Source organism: Lemur catta, chromosome 11 (assembly GCF_020740605.2).
Source record: "Lemur catta isolate mLemCat1 chromosome 11, mLemCat1.pri, whole genome shotgun sequence".
NCBI lineage: Eukaryota > Metazoa > Chordata > Mammalia > Primates > Lemuridae > Lemur > Lemur catta.
The window spans coordinates 24,634,062-24,655,272 of NC_059138.1; the positions used below are offsets into that span (position 1 = coordinate 24,634,062).

The 21,211-nt window shown below is 38.0% G+C and overlaps 1 protein-coding gene across 2 annotated transcripts in view; it reads left to right on the forward strand.

Annotated features, from left to right (window-relative positions):
- The first annotated feature begins 3,064 nt into the window (after positions 1 to 3,064).
- SLC13A1 (solute carrier family 13 member 1) overlaps positions 3,065 to 21,211 on the forward strand; it is a 74,975-nt gene continuing 56,828 nt past the window's right edge. The window contains exons 1-2 of one of the 2 annotated variants that reach the window (XM_045564923.1): positions 3,065 to 3,204; positions 20,320 to 20,448. In XM_045564923.1, the coding sequence (XP_045420879.1) occupies positions 3,106 to 3,204; positions 20,320 to 20,448 (228 nt within the window). In that variant the 5' untranslated portion in view covers positions 3,065 to 3,105. The remainder of the gene's footprint in view (positions 3,205 to 20,319; positions 20,449 to 21,211) is intronic. The other variant, XM_045564922.1, reaches the window with a different exon arrangement.

Below are 21,211 nucleotides of genomic sequence, written 5' to 3' on the forward strand. Positions count from 1 at the left end.
TACTAAGTCACATGGAGTTCTTTGCTATGGGCAGGCTGTCTTCCCCTTGTGAAGGCACAGCATCTTATTCACATCAATTCACTCACTAGAAAGATTTACATTTGGGTCCATCTTAGTAGCCTCTTTTCTTCTAAAACCTCCCAGAGATCAAACTACTCCTCGCCACCATCATTGTTGATACAGGCCAAAAGTATAAATTAAACTGCATCCTCATGGCCTGTCAGTTAATATGGCTTATCTTTGCAATGATAGATGTTGAGAAGAAAATATTATTCTGAAAATATATCCCTATGAATCTATGATAAAGTGAACAAAAATATAAGCATAAAAGATTTGTCAGAATGAATGTTGGAGTGTTTCTTCGTGAATCATGTATTGCAAGGCACACATTTCCTTTAAACGCTGAATTTTCTTTGAAAGTAACAGTTTTGAACCAAGAGCCACCAACCCCAAATAATAAAAGAAGCTAAGTGGTGAAGAGCAGTGAATGCTGTAGCTATGCCAACAGAGAATTACTGCGAGAGGGCAGCCTGGAGAACATCCCATATTCATGTTAATAACATATTGTCAGATATTCTACCTTTAAGTAGAAAATAATTTCCAAAGAAGATAGGTCAGCTTGACAGGAAGCTGGACTGTGTCAATGCCACTTACTGTACTTAAAATGAATTCACCCTTCGGAAATAGGTTAACACTCTATCTTTTCATTGTTATTACGGACAGGAGCTGTTCCAAAGGTACAATATTTTTGGTGATAAAGATGGTGGGAGAAATATCAGGGTTTTTTTTTTTTTTTCTGAGAAAGAAAAATGGACATATCTGACTGTGAGCAGTAGTGAATCTGTAGCAGAACTGAGATGATCAGGGGAAAATATTTACCTCGTTAGTTTCTTTAGTCTCTCAAGCTATATGCACAGCAGTTTTCTGACTGACTAGTTGGAATTATATGGAAACCTCCTGACTTGACAGGAAGGGTGAGCACTTGGCTCTGCTGGGATTCTAAGGCAGTGCTACATGACCCACTTGTGTGGATTTCCATTTCTAAGGGTCCTAGAATCACAGCCGTCACCAACTACTTACTGACTTAGTAAGTGCCATATCCAGGAGTCCGGGATTCCCCTCTGAATATGCTCAAAGTTCTCACAAGGATTACAGAATTGTCACATGTGTCACATGTGTCAGGACTTATGGAATATGATTGTTGCACGAGGCAGCTGGGCAGGGGAGGGAGGGACAAACAGGGAAGGGGCAGCAGCAAACAGCATTTTAGATATTTGAGGGTAGCTTTTTTCAATTTCCCTTTTCTAACACAATGTTAAGTGTTTCAGAATGTTTTCTCTACTCTTCCCTTCTTTCCTTACATCCCCGCTTCCCTGCCCATACCCCTGAATTTTCCCCTTTCATCTTCCAGAAAACCCAAAATAAAAATGTGGTGAGGCTTGGTCAAGAGAAGACCATTTCTCCCCACCTTGCCGGAGGGTGTGACCAGCTGTGTCTTGGCTTCAGTGCTGAGATATTCTGGCAGCTGCTGTTTCTGCTAGAGGAGATTTTCTCTTTTGGAATTTGCTTTGCTTCTTGGTTTATGGGAGTTCAGGTCCTCATCTCGCAGATCACAGTTCAATCTTCATCTGTTCAGTTAATCATTTATTTCATGATACTGGCAGAATAATTATCAAAGTGTGGTTAATAATAAATGATGTCAATTTAAGTGTCTAAGGACTTGAGTACGCATCTATTAATACAATCTCTAGGGTAGATTATTCTACCCTAAATAATTATTTTAGGTAATGAAAATCAAAACTGATACAGCTAATTGATGTGGGCCTGGAAATTTTACTACATACGTTATCTATATGCTTTTCTTTCATCAAGAAGATTCAGCACCTTACGAAATAGAAAGGTGAACATGAAGAAAGGGAAAACATTAAAAAGCGCCAAGGTAAATGACTACTGGATGCTAGTCAGAGGGAAAAAAATCATCTTAGTTTTAATAGTATCTAAAAATGCTTGGGAGCTCAGTTCATATATGGCACTCAAAGAGTGTCCCCTTCACAGGGCAGTGTCTACAAGTTATGGAAGTTATATATGCTAAGGCTGAGTGCCTTCCAGTTGCTTACTTGAGGTTCATTGGATGATTAATTCATGACACAATGTGAAATAAACCAGAGTCCCTGTCCCTGAGAAGTTTCAAAATACACCTTCCATATCACTGTTGGAACAATCCCCATCTTCATAGTGCTCATGTGCTCACATGGACACACACACACACACACACACACCCCTTAGATGTCTCTAATGATTCATCCCTGTGCAGACTCCCTGATAATTATATAGTCAGTATCAGCACAATGGTATCAAGTTCAGCCTGCAAATGTCTTACAGAGGAGGGCTTATATACAACTATATGGTTACTTTTGGTTTCCTATCAAAAGAGGCAGTAGAGTCCAAGAAATACACAGAAGTTTGCTTTCAAACAATAGGGAGAATTTGTCATAAATTTTGCAGAAGGCGGACTCCATACATTATCTAAGAAGCCCTTTTGAATCCAACAGTATCAAAAGAAAAAAAACCTTTCCCTTTCACATTGCCATGTGCTGAAATCCCTACTATTGAAGTTGCTATTTCAATTTACACATTGCAAATATACTTCCTTAGAAAGGGCAGTAGAGGCAGTCTGTGGAGACTTGGTCAAGGCTCCATTACAGAGCGGTAACTACTCCAGTTAGGGAGTCAGAAAGGTCAGGGGACAGCAGAAGGGGCAAAGGAACCTCATGGTGGGCAAACGTGACTTCGCGATTTTACCTTCTCCTAGACTTGTCCAGTCTATATGCCAGTTAACATGAGCAAAAAATGTACGAAAAGAACAGTTTTACCTTCCAAAAGCCACATGGGTGAGTGGTTTATGATTTCTTACAAACACCCTTGAACTTATCTCTTCATGGTAATTGGGATAGTAAAACAATTAAAAATGAGATTTAATTTTAACTGATGTTAGTCTAGGGCAGTGAGTAAAGATGATGGGCTGGAAAAATATTAATCGAGGTTGGTTATTTAACATCTACCTTATGCTGAGGAGGACACTATCAAAGATACCTTCTCAGGACAATGAAATTTCTCAGTTATATTTTTATTTATCGTCGACTTCTCCTCGTGGTTTTCACTGCAGTGGTGTTACTGCCTCTGCCTATCATTCTCCACAACAAGGTGAGTGAACAGACTGGTGGATTTTCAGACTTATTGTAATTGTCCTTTATTTTTGCTGTTTAATGGCCTGGCTTGTAGCTGAATGAGTGTTGATACTTTGTGCCTGGGGTCAGGGTGGTTGTACTTTGTGTTCTGTCTGTTTTCCTCCTTTTGAATGGTTAGTGTTGGTTGGTTCTCAGTATGATTAAAAATAATTAAATAGAATATTCAATCATTAATTGTCCTCTGCCTCTCAACTAGATGGGAGGAAGAACAAAAGAATACAACCTTTGAGACTTTGCACCTCAAGTTGCCAACCTCCGGGGAGCAGCCTGGGGTAGAACAATCTAACAATCTCTTCCCCTGAAACTAGGCAGCAATGTGATACTGGGGGGAAGAGGCAGAGGAGCAAGGGATTCCTGGGCTCTAACGCAGACTAATTGACTTGTCGGCTCTGTGGCTTGGTCACAGAACTTCCTGGAAATTTAGTTTCCTTATAGGATAAGAAGACACTGGAAGCATAAAGAAATCTTCCGCGTTGAATCAGAAAATCTAATAAATCATTGTATCACGTTCTTATAATTTCAGATTTTATTTCACTTTGATGTACTTGTAAGCATTCTTCTATTTGCTTTTAAGAGTAATCCGTCTGTTAAGTCAAGAGTAATAAACTCAGTGCATTTTTAATCCCTCAATAAAATGATTTGAATCAGCATTCGGTGAGCACTTTCTCTGTGCCAGGGACAAGTGTTGCTTAATGGTAAAAGGGCAGGCTTTGGAGCTAGGCTCTCTGCTTCAGGTCCCAGATTCACCACTTATAAGCTGTGTGACCTGGGCAAATTACTTAACCTCTCTGTGCTTCTGTTTCCTCATTATGTAAGATGGGATAGCAGCAGGCTTGTAGCAAGGGTTAAATGAATAAACACTCATCAAGACTTACTTGGGGCCGTGCCTGGCACACAGGAAGTGGGGCAGTGTGAGTCTCCCCAGATGTGTTGACTCCACAGCTGGGGCAATTCCCACTGCAAGGGATTGATGCGCAATCCCTTCTCTTAGTGGAAGAGAACCTTGTTCTTCTCTGACAAGAGTTAATCAAGGTTATACTAGTCTGGGTTAAAACAGAATCACATTAATGACAACACGGTGGGCCCTCCATCTTCCTTCCAAATTCTTTGCCACTGATTTAGGAGTCTCTGAAGGAAATTCACCTGAGCTAACAAAAAGTCCTTTTGGACTCTGTCAAGGTCTCCTCCACTTGCAAGGGTGGCAGAGGGACTGGCCCCTGCTGAGGGCAGGTTGTCTCCTGCCAGGGGCGATCACCCTGCTGCAGTGTCCTGGACTGGTCTCCCTTGAGCTGGGGCCTCACGGTGCTCGGTGGAGGGAGGGAGAAAAACTCCTCAGCCCTTATAGTCTAACATCGTTCTGAGCCCTCAAATTCTCACAGAATTTGGAATGAAAACAGCAGGTACTGTCAGTTGTTTTTGGCTTTGTTGGTTTTGTCTTTCAAATTCTGTGTGATTAACCCTCCTCTTCCCCCCTGCCACTCCCACTCCGGCTACTTGTTGAGGACTCGTATGTGAATCTCTGGCAGCCATACCAGATGACAAATTTGAGCCACGGACTCAAGACCCTAATCTACTCTCACCCCACCCCCCTTCGAGGACTTGTTACTCCATCTAATAATAAGCATGGTGACCTTTTCTTTCTAACTCCCTTGGCCCCATGGGTCCCCTAGACCCAGCTAAACTCTATCATGAGCACATCCTGGTTCCTACCTGGAGCTCTGCTATATTTTAATATTTCTGAGTTAGTCTCAGCATAGGGCATTACTTATGGCAGAAAAAATAGAAAATTAAACTAGTCAAGCCAAACTCAGGCCATGACTACATATCATCTGTGCTGCTCCTTTGACATATAAATGCATGACACTTTGATGACCCTCCGTAATTTTCAGAGAAAATGAATATAAATTCTTTGAAAAAGAAAACAAGTGAATAAAAAGCAAATGGTTTCAGTGCATGATTCATTAACTAGAAAGTGTATTATTGTTAAGAAATGCAGCCAGTGATTATTTTTTCCACAGTGTCACGACAAAAGTACATTAGGTCTGCTCTGAAAACAGGTGTCTGGCACAATTTGGCACCAAATTCTTGCATTTGGTGAACTGTGTCCCTCTTTCCTTCCCTTCTAATCAGCTCATTTGTTAAAACTCCATTAATGTTAATGGGAGAATTTTTTCCTAGTACAATAATATGATTTTATTTTGGGGCCACTTTAAACACATATTTAATCATTCAATCAACTGCTAATTAAACCCAAAGAATATTATTTTAACTGTTGCTTACAATAAAGGCAGTACTTCTTTTCAGAGAATGTGGGCCTTTGGAAGGTATGAAATTTAAGGAAAGGCTTACTTTAACATGAATGCAAATTAATTTACTGTTAACTTTTAGGTTACAAAACTGGAAAACCCTATGCTTCTAAAGACACAGGAATAGGTTAACTGAATAATTCAATCAAAACAAAAATCCAGGTTTGTCTTTTAAAAACACAATAAATCTACATCACGTAGAACCAACAATGAATTATTGACTGATTTTTTTTCTTTTTAATTTTCCTACTGGTTATTGGTTTGTTCCAATAGACTGACCTTGACTTCTGTCTTAATTCCATATCAAGTCCAAAGGAGTTATCAATGAAAAGAAACCCCATGTAGTTTTTCAAAGTAATGTTAAAAGTGAAGAACAGACTCACTTTCTGGAGCACTCTTCTGTTCCAGGTATTCTGCCAACTGCTTTCCCCAAATTATCTTATCTAACCTTTATGAAAAACCAGTAAACAATTACTTATGTGCTTCTCATTTCACATTGGAGGGAATTGAAGGCAAGAGACATGTAACTCAACAAAACCGCCTATGTGCCATAGAAAGTGGATTTGAACTCAGGTTCTGTTGGAACTCAAAATTCATGCTTTAATAGTGGTTTGTTTCAGTCTTTTCTATATTACATTGGTTTTTTTTTTTTTTTTTTTAAGATTTACTGTCTCGGGCTTGTTAATCGTTTATCAACCACTCAGCATTTCTCTTCATGAAAATGCTTTAGACAGATCAATAAAAGAGTTTAGTTCAGCCATGCCATCAATTGATCTCATGCTACTCAATATCATTAAGGTAGGAAATTGCAGTGATTCTAACCACTGGCGATGGGCCCGTGAGAACTGAAGCAATGGACTGCTTAGAAGGGTGTCATTCGCAGAGCGTCCCAGGGTTCCAGCTATACAAGCTCAACAGTCGGCTTGTCAGGCTAAAGTGCCCCTTTTCTTGATACCTACGTCCACACGCTTGGTGTGGCATCTTAATGAGCCTAGTTGGAAGAGACATTGGGACTGATTTCTCAATGTTTTAATGGAATGATATTTTATAGCAAAGCCGAATGTGTCTCACCCCAGAAGCCCATGGGGATATAAGTAAAATAGAAGCTCAAATTTAATTTTTATGAATTGACTGTTACTACTCAAATTTTGCAGATAGGAAATAGAGAAAAAAACAAGCAGCTTGCCAAAATCTAGCTGCACAGATATTTTAATCAACATCTGTCTGACTCAGTGATTTTAATAAAACTGAATAGCTGTGTCTTTATAGCTTCCATTGTGGTAGTAAGTATACTCCTAATACATTAATGTAAACCTTGCTTTGCTAATGAAATTCTATTTTTTTATTAATGTACACTGAAGCATCAGAAATTCTTCTTTTTTTATGTTCAAAATATGGTGGTACGAATGTTTTTGGTTACATGTACTGATTTTGTTATGCTTGAGTCAAGGTTGTAAGTGTGCCCATCACCCAGACAGTGTTCATTGTACCTCTTGGGTAGGTTTCCCCATCCCCCTTTCTCTCCTCCCCACTGCTTGATTTCAGACTTTCTGGCTGGGTGGGGCCACTTCGGCCCCTTCGTAGAGGCTTGGGAGCAAAACTTTGACCCCTTAACAGCGTTTGTGGAGCCTGAGAACAAGCTTACCCAACCCAGCCCCCTCCAGACCCCCCCACCTCTGCTGTAGTGAAGAACAAGGACTCACCTGGATGTTCCAAGGCCCCACTCACCACCTGGGGTATTCCAGTGCTTTTCCTGAGCAGCCAGAGCTGGTTACAGGTCTCCAAAACAACACTGCAGCTTGTTCCTTCTGGCGAGTGCCACCTACTGGGAGGGAGGTCAATTCGCACAACACTTTACAGCATTTACTGTATGTATCAATCATACAGGGTGCGGTTGATTCTTACCCACAAGCACCACCTACTGTCTCGGAGATTAAACTGGGCATGCCAATACAACTCACACTGTAAAGAAGACCACAGGGCGAGGGAAAGAGAAAGGATTTCAAAGGCCTTCATCCTCCCTCATCAAAGAGAGACAGGGAATCTGCCCATACACATAGCTCATTACTGCTACAGCCTACAATCAACTGGCAACTGAGAAAACCACCACACCAAGGATATCTATAACCAAGGCATTCGTCCAGAACCTAGATTGCCCTCAAAGCAGCCACAAGCAAAGCCAAAGGTTTTTGCTCAACATATGCTGCAGTCACACCCTTACGAGTGGGGGTGGGGTGGGGAAAGAAGCCCCATCTAAGCAAAAGAAAATCAAAAAATAAGAAACATCTGCTCCAAATGAGAAGGAATCGTGGCAGAAATTCTTTTTAATTGTCGCTTAAACGTAAAGGTAATCCTAGTCCTTTTCCAATTAGTAATTATCAGTAAACAAGCCTGTAATGTAATTAATGTAATTGGTATTTATTTGAATGAAATAATCACGCTGAATTTTTATCACTGTAGAGAGAAATTTTCTTAAATATTCCCAGATAAAAACTTAAGACTGGCCTATGCTATGTGCCATAGTCCCAGTGATACCATCTGTGCAGCTTTGTTCTTTTATGACTATTTCTAGCATTTTGTTAATTTTTATTCTTTTCAGTGCTCAGTATTATTTCCTTGCTTATTTTTTCAATTCTTGGTTTTTCTTTGTATTTATAGTCATGAAAGGAAAAAGATAAAAAGACCAGGTTTGCCTGAGGGGTGGTAAGAGGATAAAATTCAGCAACAATATATTATGTTTGTAGAGTGCATTTCTGCCAGGTAGGCTTCACTCATTCTGGTTTCCCCATTCATTAGGACCCCTCATTGAGATAAGGAGACAGGAAACAACCGCATGGGCCTTGAGCAGCATTTCCTAGTTGATGGGTTGTAAAACCAAGACGAGATTTCAATTTTCTCTCAGGTGCTTCTGGCTTTCCTTAGAAAATATTTTATATTCTAACTTTGAAAGTCACAATACACTCACTTGAAACATCATGACTTTCAAAGTTAGAATAGAAATCATAATAAATAAAAGAAATGATACATAATGAGAGACGTATGGTGCTAAATCTAAAAATAAAGTAAACAGATGGGAGAAATATAATGATTGCAAGGAAATGTAAACTTCAAAGGGATAAAGCATCCACTAGAAGGGGGAAGTGGTAGGCTGAGAAGTCTGTCAAAGAAAATGAAAACGAGTGGGAGAGAATTTAATAAGATTACAAATGAAAGAAGAGGGAGGGGAGACATTCCAAGAAAACATAAAGAACTCTTAAATGGCCAAATCAAATAGTTAAATATATTAATGGAAGCAATTGATATTGTCTTAAGTATTGGTTTAAAAGTATTGTAGGGATTTAACATTAAGAAGAAAATGCTATAAACTCCAAGAAAGTGAACATTTTAGACACCAAAGAATGCAAAAATGATAAAGGGCAAGAAAAAACATAGGAATCATGTTAATGGTAATGGGATAGATGAACAAAACCACAAAATTCAACTCTGATATATTTTTATTTTATAAATATTTTATGAGAACTTTCTAAGTCCAAAGTGGAATGCCAGGTGAACTGTGTGATATAAGCAGAAGTTTAAATTAATGTTTCTTCTGCCTTCAAGGAGCTTGCAGAATGGCTGCAAAGTCAGTATATACTATGATAAACATTAATGACAAAATGAGGTTGTATGTAAACACATGTCAGATAATTTAAACAAAATATTTGTGCTACGGACCTGTAATTAAAAGGTAGATAAACCACTAAGGATTCTTCCTCTTCCAGCTCCTCCATTGCCCCAACCACACACAGTGTCCCTTGCCCATGACCTGCTGCTCCTTCTGTTTTCTTTATCTCAGAAAATACTGCTGCTCTTCACCCCTTCATGGGCCAGAAACCTGTGTGTCATCTCAGATGCTTCAAATACCCATAAGCCCTCATCACGCAGACTATGCTGTGTCGCCACAATCTAAATCCTCCCAAATCCGCTCTCTTCACACCCTGTGCGTACCCCTGTGCGTTCCTGCTGGCACTGCTTTCATCAAGGCTGTCTTCCTCTCTTTCTTTCATAGACCGTTTTTCACCCTCTGTCTCCCAAAGTCTCCTGCCAGAGAGCTCTTCGTAAAATGTCAACCTAGTCCTATTGCGCCCCTGGTCAAACTTCATCAATGGCTCCCTTCTACCTACAGGGGGAAAAATACCTAAACAAAGCAGGGATACACTGATGGGAATTTAACATTTTGTCCTTTATTTGTCCTAATGACCCTCCCCAAAGCCCCCAATATCTATCTCCTACAGTCTCATGTTCCACTGTAGCAATATTTCACTATCTGCAGTCCCCTGGATATTGTGACTATTCTTGCCTCTCTGCCATTGTGCATACTGTATCCTCTTCCTAGACGCCCTCTCCTTTTGCCCCAACCTTACTGGGAAGGGAGGCTCAGGCTGTGATGGAAATCGAGAATCATCCTTGATGATCCCATCAGAGCACAGATACATAAGCATCGATTATCGTGTGCATTTCATTTCGCTTTTATCTTTTCCTCCCCCTCCATACTGCACGTACCTCAAGAACATGGAGCATATTGTTTAATTTCTGTCTCTTCCAGCACCAAACACAATGCTTGCCACATAGTAGATAGTCGATAACTGTGCTGGATGGATGGGTGATCTTGCAAGGCAGAAGGATGTAGGACTGAAGCTGGATCTGGTAGGAAGGATAGGACACAGGAGAAAGAAGGTGATGGATGGAAGTAACTTCAACAGAGTGAAAAGAATGATGAAAGGACAGAACAAGAATGTAGGAGTAACAGGAAGGTGTCTCTTCCACGAACCTCCTTTTTCCCTTCTTGCTATGTTTTTAGTTATTGTTTGGTAACACTAATAAATGTGAGTGCCCGCTATGAGCCTCATAAAACTATTAGCAATAGCCAATATTATCCCCATTTTACAAATGAACAGAGATTCCAAGAAGTTAAGAAATGTGCCCAAAGTCACACAGTCCATCCAAGGAGCCAGAGGATTTACAAACAAATCTGTCTGACTCACAAGCTCATAGATGTCGTTGCCTCTTCAATTGTATTTATATTAGATCTTTTAAAAGCCATGCTCCATTTGCCTTACTCCATTGTTCCCGCATCTGCAATCGCAAAAGCATGCATTGAGATGAGGCCTCTTCTCAGCCTGGATTGCAGAACAACCTTTAGCAATGATGGACAAATAGCGTGAGCAAGAGATACACGATGGTTGTTTTAAGCTGCTGAGATTTGGGGAGTTTTGCCTCAGCATAGACTAGCCTGCCCTGACTTACATAGCATAGTCTGCAAAATTCCCCAAGTGACTCTGACGTGCTACTCCTTGACTCATTTCCTCATCTATACAATGAATAAGACTCTTTTTAAAAATGTTCAAGTGTTGTCTGTGGATCAGCTGCCCCAGATTCACTTGTGATACTTGTATAAGCCTCTTTGGATGGGAAGTGCAGGATGCTGCATGTTTAACAAATGCCACCCCAGGTGATTCCGAAGCAGTTAATTCGTGGACTGCATTTTGATCACATCCTGATGCACAGTCAGCTTGGAGAACTAGATGATCTCTGTGTTTTTTTCCAGTTCCACTGTGTGCCTGGAGTGTGAAAACAGTACATCACGGGTGCTGGTTAGGTGTAAAGTTTGAGTGAAAGGGAGGAGTTAAAATTTTCCTAGTAGTTGCCATAGTGAGGTTACAAATTGCCTTTCCCTGCTATCCATTTTGGCTAAAAACTAACAAGAAATGCTAATTATTTTTTCCTTGAATTTGTGATTGAACTCCTTCTTACTCTCTATCTTCCAAGAGGGGGATATTTTGAAGCAATTTAAGCTTTGCAATTAATACGGACTGAGTCTGGAGAAATCACTGCCCCAGTAGGGGTAGGACTATCAAGAACCACGCGAAGCCCTTTAGAGGCTCTGTCAAATAATAATAGTGTTTTTCTTGCAGCACACAGATTGAGAATGCATGGTTTTTCTCCTTTCCGAATTGCTTTGTGTTCTCTTTAGAAAATCAGTTGCAGAGAGTGAGGCCTGTGATTGGTCTTGCTTTCTCATGCTGTGCTGAGAGGAGATCATACCCACACCTGTACTAATTCATCAGCCAAATTACTCCCTAATATCAGTCACTGTGTCATTAAAAAAGGGAGAAGGGATGAAAAAAAACCTGTACTTTAGAGCTGAATTTATACTTCATTTCTCTATGGGGCTATAATTTAAAAGAGAACCAAGGTGATTTTTAAATATAATCGGCCACATTTCCCAAGATAATTTGACAGAACTTTGTGAGGGGGAAAAAAATTCATTATCCAAATTGCTTAATCATAGTGTTATTTGCCTTTTCTATCGCTTCAGCAAGTGCCCTCGTTGTGCTTAGGTGAGGTAGTTCAGACGTGGTCTGACTGTGATATTGTTGAATGGGAGCTGAAGAAGTGGGCATGTAAGCTATGGGGAAATACCCTATGCAGGTAAACACTTTAGTTCCAATGCTATTTGTTAGCAAGAGAGGTAAGGGCTCTGGGGAAAATGTGGAGACATTCACCCACTGGAGTGAGCATCAAGATATCCAATGCCAGGCAAGTAGGGGTGAAAAAAGAAAAGGGAATAAGGAAAGAGAAACAGGCTCCCATGCTAAGGAATCTTACGCCTAGGACAGAGATTTAGTGTTTATATACAGATCAGGGTATGCAAATAAAAACATTAGGAGAAAGAACACAGAGAACTTCATTCACTAAACAAACATTCCTGAGCACATACTTTATGTCAGGCACTGTTTTAAGTACTAGGAATAGGATAGTAAATTTGAAAAAAAAAATAATCCCACAGAGTTTATATGTGGATTGAATCCCAATTCTACCACATACTAGCGGTGTGATCATTGTTCAACATGGAATTACAAAACCTACCCTATAGAATTTTTGAGGACTAAATAAAATAAGTCATGTGGACCATCACGTATTGTATCTGGCACACAATATGCATTTGTCAATGTTATTTTCCCATCTTGTTACTTAATCATAAGTCAGAAAACAGATTTATCTGTATCCTTGGCAAATATTCTTATATTTTAAATAAGTGTTTCTATATATAAAGCCTATGATCAACAGTTTAAATGAGGTTTTATACAACTAAGATTCCCTCTCCCAAAGCCCTTTCTCTACTCTAAACACAAAGAAAATACATATTGCTGTAAGTCATAACATGTAACTAAAATATTTGTACCCCCACAATATCCTGAAATTAAAAATAAATAAATAAATAAATAAATAAATAAATAAATAAAATAAATATTGCTGTAGATCAGAATAGGTCAGAAAAGCAAACAAGTGACACCAAGGTGAGAACCTGTGGTTTAAAGTACTCCCACATTATTCTGGGGCCAGAGTCAGGTTCAATGCTAGAAACTAAAGGCTGGAGAGTAGTTTTTTCAAAGCTGTGAAAGACAGAGAAAAAGCTAGACTGATCACTTGCCTGTGGTGGCTCGTAAGAAGCAGACACTGCCCAGCCTCCCAGCCAGGACCTCCCAAAGGTATCTGACCCAGCGAAACCACTGCATCTGTATCATTCTGGCAGGAAAGGGACTCCAGGCTGCCAAAATGAGACACACTTGGACTGGGAGCTGAGGCCTGAGTGTAAGCAACTGTAAAACTGCTAAATAAGGAACAATGAGTGTACAAAGAGAAAACAAAAAAAATAAAACAACTACGACTCAGGATAAATTTGAAAATAAAATTTCAAAATATAATAAAGAAAGACTGGTAGAATCAACTCAGATGAAATAAAAATAGTAGGGAAATTAGCAAATTAGGAAAGGAAAAAAGTCCACAAAAAGAAAAACAAGTTTTTTTTTTTAAATAATGATGCAAGAACAGGTAAATATAAAAAATAATGAGTTAGATACTCTGGAAATGAAAAATGCAGTCACCGAAAGTCTAGCAACAACAAAACCAAAAATCCTTAAACAGTTGTGTTAAGGGGATCTCATGTAGTCCTAATTAACCAGCTTCCCCAGGAATGATTTCTGCTCTTTGGTTCAAGTCATATCAAAGATGAGTCTTAGACACCACCTAATGCTCAAGCAGTTTATTTATTCTGGCAGCACTCTTACAAGAAAAATAGCAGAAGCAGGTCACATATAGTTAGATGAATGACTGGCCAGTGGGTCTTTGTCCTGAGACCATTCTCAGAATTTGAAGCATTTTTCCCCCTTTTTTACACCTGTACTCAGCTTAGTTACCAGGTGTTTCTTTCAAAACGGAAGTTTAAGCTATTCTCATAAGGGTAAGCTGTTTGCTTTTTGTTTGTTTATGATGGTTGCATCTGTGCTGAGATGGCCTTGTCCCCTTGAATTTCTCGGGCCAGTGTTGAAAATTCCCAGGCCAGGTTACATCATATTGCTAAGTGACACATAATGTCAGCCATACTATGTGACATACTGCTAAGCTACACAGTGTCAGCAAGACGCTTGAGTGAGCTTTATAGCTATCATTAATCTTATAGCCACAATATGTCTGTTATGGTATACTATTAAATACAAGATGAAATAAACTTTAAACTGAGTATACTTGAAAATAATATCAGTGAACTGAGAGAGAATACTAGGAATTCACCTGAAATATCAGACAGAATAATAGAGATATGTATAAGTAAGAGAATAATCTGAAGAATCAATTCAGAATCCCAACAACCATGTAAAACCACTTCTGAAAAAGAAGAAATTATTAAAGGAGAAATTATATTCAAAGTAATAATGACTGAATTCTCCACAATTAAAGAAAAGATGAGTCCTCAGATGCATTTCTCAGTACAATTTAATTAAATATCGGTCCATATTTACAAATCATAAATGAAACTTCAGATCAAAGATAAGGAGAAATTTTAAAGCTACCCAACAGAAAAGGAAAACAAGAATCTCTCCAAAAGGATAATAATAATTAAATAAATATCTCATTCTCAACCAGAATGAAGACAGCTAACAAACATATAACAGACCCTAATGGAGAAACCTATAAAATATTACAGAAGAGATTTAATGGGCACATGAAAGAATAGAGAAGTTTATAGATGAAAATACTTAAGGATATTTCTTACTCTATAAATTCTGTATAATTTGAGTCAAAATCTAAACAAATTTTTCACAACTTGAAATTGTATTTTTTTAATTCACAAAGAAGAATAAAAGTCTAACACCATGAGGCAAGTTTGAGAAAATGTAAGATAAGGGAATTGCCATACAGATTGTAAACCTTATTGAAAAGCTATAGAAATTAAAAGAGCATGATAATTCTGCAAGAACTGATTTTTAAGAGGTGGCAGTGGGAAAGGGGGAGGACAAAATAAGAGCCCAGAAGCATTTATGTCTGCATTTGTAGAAATTCAGCATAGGAAATATGTTAGCAAGATGAAGTAGGTAAAAGATGGACCATTCAATTAAAAAAGCCAGGGAACTTTGGCTATCCACTTGGAGAAAAAAATATGTACCAGATCCCCATATAAATAAATTAAAGCCCAACACTTGAAATTTTTTTAACTTTAGAAAAATATGGAAATACATAAAATAGGAAGATTTTCTCATACAAGATGGAAAAAACACAAAACATAACAAAAAATTTTTTTTAAATCACTTCATTAAGATCCTCTTTTCATCCAAAAATACAATAAAGCAAACTTCATAGACAAGCTAGAGACTAAGACAAATGTCTACAAATATATAATTTATAAAGAAATAATATTAAGTGTCTAAAAATAACTCCATAAATCCATGAGAAAAAAGAAGGAAACAACCCAACAGAAAAATGAAAGAGGACCAAAAACAGGTAATTTGCAGAAGAGAAACAATTATGTTCAATAACCATGAAAAATACTCCACTGGTATTCAAGCAAATGCAAATTAAATAAGAACTTTGCAAACCATCAGATTGTCAAATGAATAAATTAATCCAATATACCAAGTTTGGTGAAATGGAATTTTTTCACATTGTTAGTGTTAATATAAACTAGTACAACCATCTTGGATAGCAAATAGGCAAAACCTAGTAATGTACAAATGGACCCTTTCCACCCAGAAATTCCACTGCTAGTTTTCTACTCCAGCTTAGAAAATCTCTTTTCCATATCCTGGCATGTGGAGATAGGTACAAAGATGTTCACAGCTTTATAGCCTTATAATGGTGAAAAACTGAGGGAAAAGTCCAAACAGCCATCAGTTGAAAAATAGACAAACAAATGGTAGCATATTCATAAAAATAATACTATATCCATTTAAAATAAAGTAATCATAGTTCTACATGTACTAGCATGAATTTATTTGAAATACATAAAATATTGATTGAAAAAAACAAGTTACAAAATGATATATAGAGTAAATCTTATTTAACTTTAAAACCACATGTTGTTTATTAATGTATTAATGTCTGTATGTAGTAATAAAATCACAAAAACATAGATGGAAAGAATATACACTACATTGTAGGCAGTAGGTAACTCTGGGGATGGACAGAAAAGACAATGAGGGAGTGATACTTATCAGTCTTTAACTACATGTAGAATGTTTTAATTATTTAAAAAAATTCAAGCAAATGTGGCAAAATTTCAACATTTGTTTAATATGATGAAGTGTACAAGCATGTTTGTTATGTTCATATGTTCTAAACATTTCATAATTTTGAAAACTTTTTTTTTTAGGATAAAAGTTAAAAACTTTCTAGTACTTTCAGTTATTTTTTAAATGTAAGGGAACTGCCCATAATAGTTGCATAACTCTGGAAATATTAGAAAATCTTCTTACAATAGGAAAGATGAAGATGGCTATGAATGAGCCAGCGAGGTGGAGTGGAATTCACGGAGCAGGTGTAAGTGACATTACACCTCCCTTGATCTAATGAAATTCCCTCTGTTTTCTACACAACTACCTCTGTCTGGCTGCATGCAGTTTGTTTGTAGAACCTCTTGATGTAATGTTTGAGAGTGGCAGGGAGTATACAGATTTTTGAGCAGGCAACTAACATTTTTGAGGAAGTCCTCTGGGATTTTTTTCTCTTTTCTTTTTTCTTTATTTTGAGAAGTAATCATAATTTCTTTTAAAAGATTGTAAGGTCAATGGCAGTCATAATTCCATATCATTTTATCTTTCTATGTTTTCCTTCACAATAAACATGATGAAAATAGACAAAATTTTTGTTCCTATCATTTAGTTCAAGAATTCATCAGGGAAATGCAAATCAAAACCACAATGAGATATCACTTATCTCCAGTGAGAATGGCCGTTATCGATAAGTCCCATAACAATAAATGTTGGCGTGGATGCAGACAGACAGGAGATCTATTGTACACAGTGACTATAATTAATAACGATATATGGTATTCTTAAAAATGTTGAGTGGATATAAAGTGTTTCACCATAAAAACGCTAACTATATGAGGTGATGTATATGCTAACATTAGCTAGATTTAGTCATTCCACAATGTATACATACTTCAAAACATCATGTTGTACACAATAAATACAATTTTATCTGTCAAATTCTAAACAATAAAAATAATCCGGAGCACTCATAGGGGAATAGCTCTGTTTTCTTCCTTTTGTAGAGCTTCAGATATGGTTTCCTTCAGACATGGAGAATGGGGCAATTTTCACAAATTCTGGGAAGACAGCTATCAGGGATAATGCCGATATTCTGATATTCTTCCTTAGCCAGCCATAATTATAATCCCATGGGACTCATATGTAAAAATATGAAATCCATATATGTGTTTGGGGGGAAGCTCCATGGATGAAACATAAATTTAAACTGCACGTTGAAGGATGGACAGGTTTTCCAAATAAGTTATAAATTCAGGGATTCAACTTGAGTAGATGGGTACTACTTGGAAGCAAATCTCTAGCCCAGAGTTAAAGAGCAGAGGGAAGGGCTGGGAAAGGGCATACCCCAGTGGTTTCCAATCTTTAACCTAGATAAGAATCACCTGGAAAACTTGAAAATGCTGATTGATTCAGTATGTCTGGGGAAGAGCCTGAGGTCCTGAAGTTCTTACAAGCTTCCAGGTCATGTTGCTGCTGTTGGTTCATGGATCACAGGGTGGGGTAGGAAGCAGGGAGAAGTATAAATGAGCAATCTGAGTGTTAATTCTGGGATGGTTAAGCAAGATTTGAACAGGAGGGCAGGTGAGCAGCATCTTTCCTACCAGAGATTTTACTCAAATGCTGACAAAAGCCAAGGAGGTAAGAGAATGAGTGAAGTGGTGTGGTGGTACTGGGTACAACTGGAAAGTACAAGTTAATCTCTAAAGGAGAGTCTGGAGAATTGTTGCCAGGGAAGAATGTGATCCTGATGTTACCAAATCTCTAGGTTTTTTAAGAGAAGCCAGAAATTCGTACTTTATTTTTGTATTAAATATGCTGGTTTTTAAATCCTGACTCAAATTACACAAACACTCTCTCTCTCTCTCTCTCTCTCTCTCTCTCTCTCTCTCTCACACACACACACACACACACACATACACACACACACACACCATTGTGAGTCAAATAAATAGAATTTTCTTGCTAGACTTGGTCATCAGCTTATACTGCTTCATCCAAATAATCAAACAAGGTCAAAGGGTTCAAAATATGGGCATGGACAGGTAGAAAATACGGCATAAGGGTGTCCGGGGGCTTACTGGTATACCACCAGTTGAATGTTATGAATTAGAGTTCAAAAAAAAAGGTACATGATGAGGATCAAAGATCAGAACTCAAATGTCAAGAAGATGTATAAACAAAACTCTGGATACAGAGAGCTAATGTCAGGAAGTTTTGGGGTAAAACTTACTACAGTTAGAGTAAAGGTGGCTTTGAATGCAAAATGAGGATTTTAAATTGTTTTTGATAAAGCACTGAAAGTCACTGACTTTTGATTGTTTTAAGTCAGAGTTGGGCTACTTAAAATATAAAAATGGTCCAGGAAAGCAAAAAATTTAATATTTGAAATTTTGCCTTTTATTCTGTCACCAAAATTCCCCCATCTGAGCAGACTGTGACTCTCTAGCCCAAGTGGAGCCATGTTAATATGAATTTTCAACACTTATGGCAGGGGTCATATATGGTGAATAGAATTACCTAGAATCATATATTCTATTTATTTTTCTGATCTTTTAGTTGATTTTTGTAGGTTGGTGCTCCAGATAGTCCTCAGGGTGGCTAGACTTTTAATCTAGCTTTATGCAAGGGAATGACAAAAGGAAAATGGATTCTGGGAAAATGGTCTGGTTTGGGAATAGCCTCGCTTGTGGTGGAGGAGTGGCAGGTTTGAGAGGTAAAATGACAGGAGACTAGGTAGGAAAGAGAGTGGCTGGTTGTAACAAGAAAGCAAGATAAAAAAGGGTACATTTTGTCTTTGAAACCTGGGTTCTTACAAGTATGATAGAAAACATAAAGTCATAAGGAGGACCTTCTGGGTTATCCATGTGTTCTCATTAAGAGAAAAAAACAATGCTTCTTCTACACTGGCATTTTAAATTAAGCTAGTATTCACAACTTTTCTCCCTAGAGCAGTTTAGGAAGATTCAGTCAAGGCTTAGCTATGTTTTTTTGTTTTATTATTTGTCAAGATTGTAGAGGTAGACTATGTATAAAACTGTCAACATCAAAACACCTTTATTCTTTCTACTTTAAAAAGATAACACAATAAAGATATGACATCATCCTGGCTTCTCAGGCATTTCTTAGAAACCCACCGAAAGTGTAGGGATGCCTGGGGACACCAAGCCCAAAGGACTCACCCTGAGGTAGATGAATCAGAAGGCAGCAGAGCTAGACATTGCATGAACCTTAAATATAAGATCTCATTAAACCCAAATGACATTTTTTGTAAATTTTTCAAATGCAACTCACAAATTTCAGAGAGTAGGCAGTGTGAGAGCAAAACAAAGCCATATGAGAACTGCTAACCTTTATTGATCACTTAGTATATTCTAGATGATTTTTTATCTAAATTATCCATATAATTCAAATATAAAGATAAATTTCAACCACTTCTTAACTACGCCCTAAAACACAAACCTACAGGTTTATACTTAGCAAAGCAAAAGATTCTATTTAGTAGAATTCCCATTGAATCACCTCGTGTCTCCCCAGTGACTCAGCTGTCTTTCTCAAAAAGCAAAGCAGAAAGCTCTTCACCTCTAGGTCCCTGTCACTTAGGAGCTAGATTCAGGCACACCCATAACACATACTTTGTCATTGTCTTTTCTCTGAGACAAAGTATTGAAAAAGTTTTCCCCTAGATTGATGTCCCTTTTAGTTAGAAGGAGAGGAAGGCAGGTGTGCACGGGTCTTATCCATCCAGGAACCAAAGAATGCAATTAAAAATCAGGTGTCCTGCCCTGGAAAAAGGCTGTAACTTGGCTATTTCTGCACTCTAGCAGTACTCTAGCAGGCAGTGCATTTTATAGGCCAAATAAAGGTGAGTAAAAACATTCATATACCCTAATATGAGTGCAGAAAATTCACTGTATAATGTTATCTGTTATCTGTTTTGAAGGAAATGTGAAAAAAAACTTAAAGAATGGGGAGTTTTTTCTGTCTTCGATTTTTCATGTTTATTAAATTTTTGCTCTTAGAACCCCTAAAACATGACTACTTGCTGGCTACTCAAAGAGGATTTCAGAGCTTCTTACTTTCTCTGTAACATGGGTCCATCCAGCAAATATGGCTATGATTTGAAGGATGATTTCCCTAGTCTCATAATTTCACCTTGTGTTTTGTCTTCATTCTTTCCAGGAAGCACAATGTGCCTACATACTCTTCGTCATTGCCATATTTTGGCTCACCGAGGCTTTGCCCCTGTCAGTAACAGCTTTGCTGCCTGGTTTACTGTTCCCCATGTTTGGGATCATGGCTTCTAAGGACGTAAGTTCTCCTACAAATGTTCATCAAAATTAGATTCCCTGTTTTGTGCTGAGATTTCCACTGGAAAAAAGTTGTTTTTAAAGGAAGCAATGATACTGTTGATGAAGCTTCCACATAAGTCCCCCAAATTTCCAAATGTTTCTTGCCTCCCACCTTCGGGGAACAAACACAGGTTGCACAAGCTGCAACTTCTTGAGTTATGTGTGTCATCTTCTTCCACTGACATCTATACCTGGTGCTCTCTCACAATAAAAGGGGCAACTCGTTCACATTCTGCATAAGCTTTTTCTATGCAGCAGAATTTGGTCTCACAGTGTTGGAAAAACAATTTATTTTTTTTAATGAAGAAAAAGGTTCCTTGTTTTCTTTCCCAGAAATGCCATTTCAAAATATAAAACTAAATTAGCTTTCATGTGTATTTCTATTTTGTTCTTGCTGGGAGGAGTTTATTCATGCTAAGAGGTGTTTCTTATCTTTATACAATCTAAGAGTACCCATCTATAGAAAAATGGATTCAGTTTCTCATTAAAAGCATGAAATGCATTGAAACCGGAAATATCTGTCTCCATGTAGTCTCCAACTACCAAGCAAACGACAACTACCTAAACCACAGCTCAAACTTTCTCAGGAAAGATGTTGAGTTCAAGATGCCCAGTCAGTGCAATTTATCACCTTTGGACTTCTGTCTTCTGCCTGGGCTCAATATTGTCATCTTGAGGCCCACCTGTATTTAATGTGGGTGGAGATTTTTCATTTTAACTAA